Source organism: Halyomorpha halys, unplaced genomic scaffold (assembly GCF_000696795.3).
Source record: "Halyomorpha halys isolate HHAL.00 unplaced genomic scaffold, Hhal_1.1 Scaffold1298.1, whole genome shotgun sequence".
In the NCBI taxonomy this organism is placed as follows: Eukaryota; Metazoa; Arthropoda; class Insecta; order Hemiptera; family Pentatomidae; genus Halyomorpha; species Halyomorpha halys.
Window position 1 is genome coordinate 16,033 of NW_027105670.1, and position 4,016 is coordinate 20,048.

The window sequence follows — 4,016 nt, forward strand, 5'->3', positions numbered from 1 at the left end:
GCCGACTTTTTATCGTCGACAAAACGTTCGGGACCAGATATGTGGTAAATACAGGAGCCACTATATCTGTCTTTTCGGTGAAGAACAAGAAAGTAAATCCGAACATGCAGTTCACTTTATATGTGTCCAATGGCACGCCCATTCCAGAACCTCGTTCACGATGTTCGGCACAAAATGACATTATGGTTCATGTAGCAACCGTGACTCATCCAATCATCGGTGCAGATCTACTATATCATTATAATATTATGGTAGATATTGCTGGATGTGAGCTAGTGGACAAGAAGACAGTATTAACGACACGTGGAAGAATAACTAAGGTACCGGTACCCATTGTTAACAACAATAACAACTACCAATGTAGTACATACATACATGAGGGTACATTGATCGCCCGCTAAGGTACGGCAGCAAGGATAACAACTCACCAATGGCGCCAGCTCTAGTAAGACCTTTTTAGAAATCTTACTCGTATATTAGGTATCCAGAAAAACAGGACTAGCAGTGTACCATCCTCAGTCCAATGGCAGCGTGGAGCAGTGGCACAGGACCCTCAAGGCATCCCTCATGTCTACATTCAACGCATTGGGATGAACGGTACGTTACCAACAGTTCTTTTAGGCCTCCGAATGGCAGTGAGAGAGGACGTAGAAGCCAGCGCTGCGGAAATTGTATTTGAGCAGCCTTCACGCCAGCCAGGAGAGTTCTTCGAGGCATTAGGATATCGGTACGACTCCGAATCGATGCTGAAAACACTACGGGAGGCCATGAAGAATCTCCGCCCGGCACCCTATCGCAGCAGCACGTCCAAGACATTTGTGCATAGAAACTAAAAGGACTGCACCCACGTATTTCTAAGGGACGATTCCGCTAGGGTACCGCTCACTCCACCGTACTGTGAACACTAAAGGGTAATCTCACGGAAGGAGAAAACATGTAAGACCCAGCTAACATCGGGTCCAAAAACGATTTCGAACGATCGACTGAAGGTGACACGTCTTTTTCCCGACGCAAACTCAACGCAGGCTGAAAGAAACGCCGACGCGGCTCAGCCCAGTCCTACGCCCACTGCAGGATGTACCAACCCTTTTATAACCTCGACGCAGAACAGCATCAACCACAACAAGTGTATCAGACCCGCTCCGGATGTACAGTAAAGCCGATTGTTTGGTTCTGCACCAACGTCATGGAGGGGGGGGGAGGGATGTGGTAGCAAGATTATGAATGTCTTCAGCGGCAATAGTCGATGGTACCAAAGAGACTCTTTGGAATGGGTTTGCTACTGCCCAAATTATTATCAACATTTTTATTTCTCTTGTACATTTCGTTTAAATCTATTTTTATTTATAATTCATTTAATGTTTCATTATTTTACATTTCTTTTGTGGTAAACCCATTTTAAACCTCTCGCAATACGTTCAATAACTAACAATGAATAATTAATTACTAGGTGTGTAATAAATAATTTTCCCATGTATAAAAAAAAACTGAATATTTTTGTTCCTTATAATAGTTGAATCTGTTGTTTTATGTTGAAGTATAAACATTGTTGTTTAGACTAATGAAGAGTGTACCTAACGATTCATCTTTATCATTATAATAGGAACACGCAGTAATGTGGTGACACCGAACGTGAGTTTAATGTTAATTTCTCTTGTATATTTCATTAAACTCTAGTAAAGCATGCACGGGTACAATTTAATTGGCGAGGAGGAGCAAAAAGAATTAGTGGAATCTGCGAAAATACTCAACCCATTTTTTCAGCTACCCACATTTTATGAGGAAGAATAATCAACACGTTTAATAAAGAAAAAAAAGTAAAATAAAAAAAAAAGGAACAATAAAAGCAATATTTCTCAAATATTAATTTATTTTTTGGACAAAATAACAATTTTTGATAGTCAAATATTTATATCAATATAAAAATTCATTGAATTAAAACTATAGGACAAAGATATTTATAATTTTATAACATTTTTATCATGTAGTGCATGCTTTACAAATGATCAAATTTGCCTCAACAAATTTTATTTTAATTCAATAATTTTGAACGTCAATTGTTTATAAAAGTAAGGCTTTCATGAAGATTTAACTGTTCGATTCATTGATTGTAGATCAGGTTTAGTGTTTTGTGGTGAATATATGAGTTTTACAACATTGTCAAACAATAGAAACTTCATTTAAAACATATGCAATCATAAAACTTTATAAAAACATAGGCATGCATCAAAAGTGATTCAGACATAACATATGAACAGTTTACTATAAGCAATATAGTTAGTGTTAGCTATTGCAAACACTGCATGTACGGTCCCTTGAAGTTATAAATAAAGTGTGGATTTATGAATGACCAATAATGCAACTCTCATGAGGCTTATGTGTTATGTATATTTGAACTGCATTGTATTGACAATGAGAAAAATGAAGGCTTTTTGACAGTATGGAAGGAAATTATAACTGATTAAAAGCTTCTGTGTATTCCTGATATAACTGACGTGTATAATGTGAAATTGAGCCATATTTACTGTCCACAATGGTGGCATTGATAAGGATTCTGAGCAGTGTGATGGGTCATTATATGTTGTTTAAATTATCTTTTGAAACATTCTTAACGAGGACATTGATGAGGCTTCTCACCAATATGGCGTGCCAAAATAAGTGATTATAAACTTCCAAGTATTGTAAATATGGCTGACTTCTATAACAGGCCATTATATGTGATTTGAACTAAGTAATATTTACTATTCTATAGCTACAATGGTTGCTTCTGAGCATTTTGATAGGTCATTATATGTTCATTAAAGAATCTATTTTAATTGATTTATATTCACAATGAGGTCATGGATGAGGCTTCTCATTAGTATGATGGGTCATTATGTGTTTATTTAAATTGCTATGATTAACTGATTTATATTCACAATGAGGCTTCCAATGAGTATGACGGGCCATTATGTGTTTATTTAAATTGTTAAGATAAACTGATTTGTATTGACAATGAGGACATTGGTGAGGCTTCTCTTGAGTATGATGGGCCATAATGTGTTTTTTTAAATTACTAACTTCAACAGTTTTATGTTCACAATGAGGACATTGATGAGGCTTCTCATCAGTATGACGGGCCATTATGTGTTGCTTTAAACGATATTTTGTAGCTGATTTATATTCACAATGTGGACAGTGATGAGGCTTCTCATGAGTATGACGGGCCATTATATGTTCATTTAAATTGGTATGATTAACTGATTTATATTGACAATCAGGACATTGATGAGGCTTCTCGTTAGTATGATGGGCCATTATGTGTTTATTTAAATTGGTACCTTGAACAGTTTTATGTTCACAATGAGGACATTGATGAGGCTTCTCATCAGTATGACGGGCCATTATGTGTCGCTTTAAACGATATCTTGTAGCTGATTTATATTCACAATGTGGACAGTGATGAGGCTTCTCATCAGTATGACGGGCCATTATGTGTTTATTTAAATTGCTATGATTAACTGATTTATATTTACAATGAGGACATGGATGAGGCTTCTCATCAGTATGACGGGACATTATGTGTTTATTTAAACTGATAAGATAAAATGATTTAAATTGACAATGAGGACATTGATGAGACTTCTCATGAGTATGACGGACCATTATGTGTTGTATTAAATAACATTTTCTAACTGATTTATATTCACAATGAGGACATTGATGGGGCTTTTCATCAGTATGACAGGCCATAATGTGTTTTTTTAAATCACCTTTTTGAACAGTTTTAAATTCACAATGAGGACATTGATGAGGCTTCTCATCAGTATGTCGGGCCATTATGTGTAGACTTAACTGATTTTTTGTAGCAGATTTATATTCACAATGAGGACATTGATGAGGCTTCTCATCAGTATGACGGGCCATAATGTGTGTTTTTAAATGACTAACTTGAACAGCTTTATATTCACAATGAGGACATTGATGAGGCTTCTCATCAGTATGACGGGCCATAATGTGTTTTTTTAAATTACTAA

At 36.1% G+C, this 4,016-nt stretch overlaps 1 protein-coding gene across 1 annotated transcript in view; it reads right to left on the reverse strand.

Annotated features, from left to right (window-relative positions):
• Positions 1–2,838: 2,838 nt before the first annotated feature.
• LOC112211723 (zinc finger protein Xfin-like) overlaps positions 2,839–4,016 on the reverse strand; it is a 57,848-nt gene continuing 56,670 nt past the window's right edge. The window contains exon 6 of the mRNA XM_067052837.1: positions 2,839–3,795. Coding sequence (XP_066908938.1) covers positions 2,839–3,795 — 957 coding nt within the window. The remainder of the gene's footprint in view (positions 3,796–4,016) is intronic.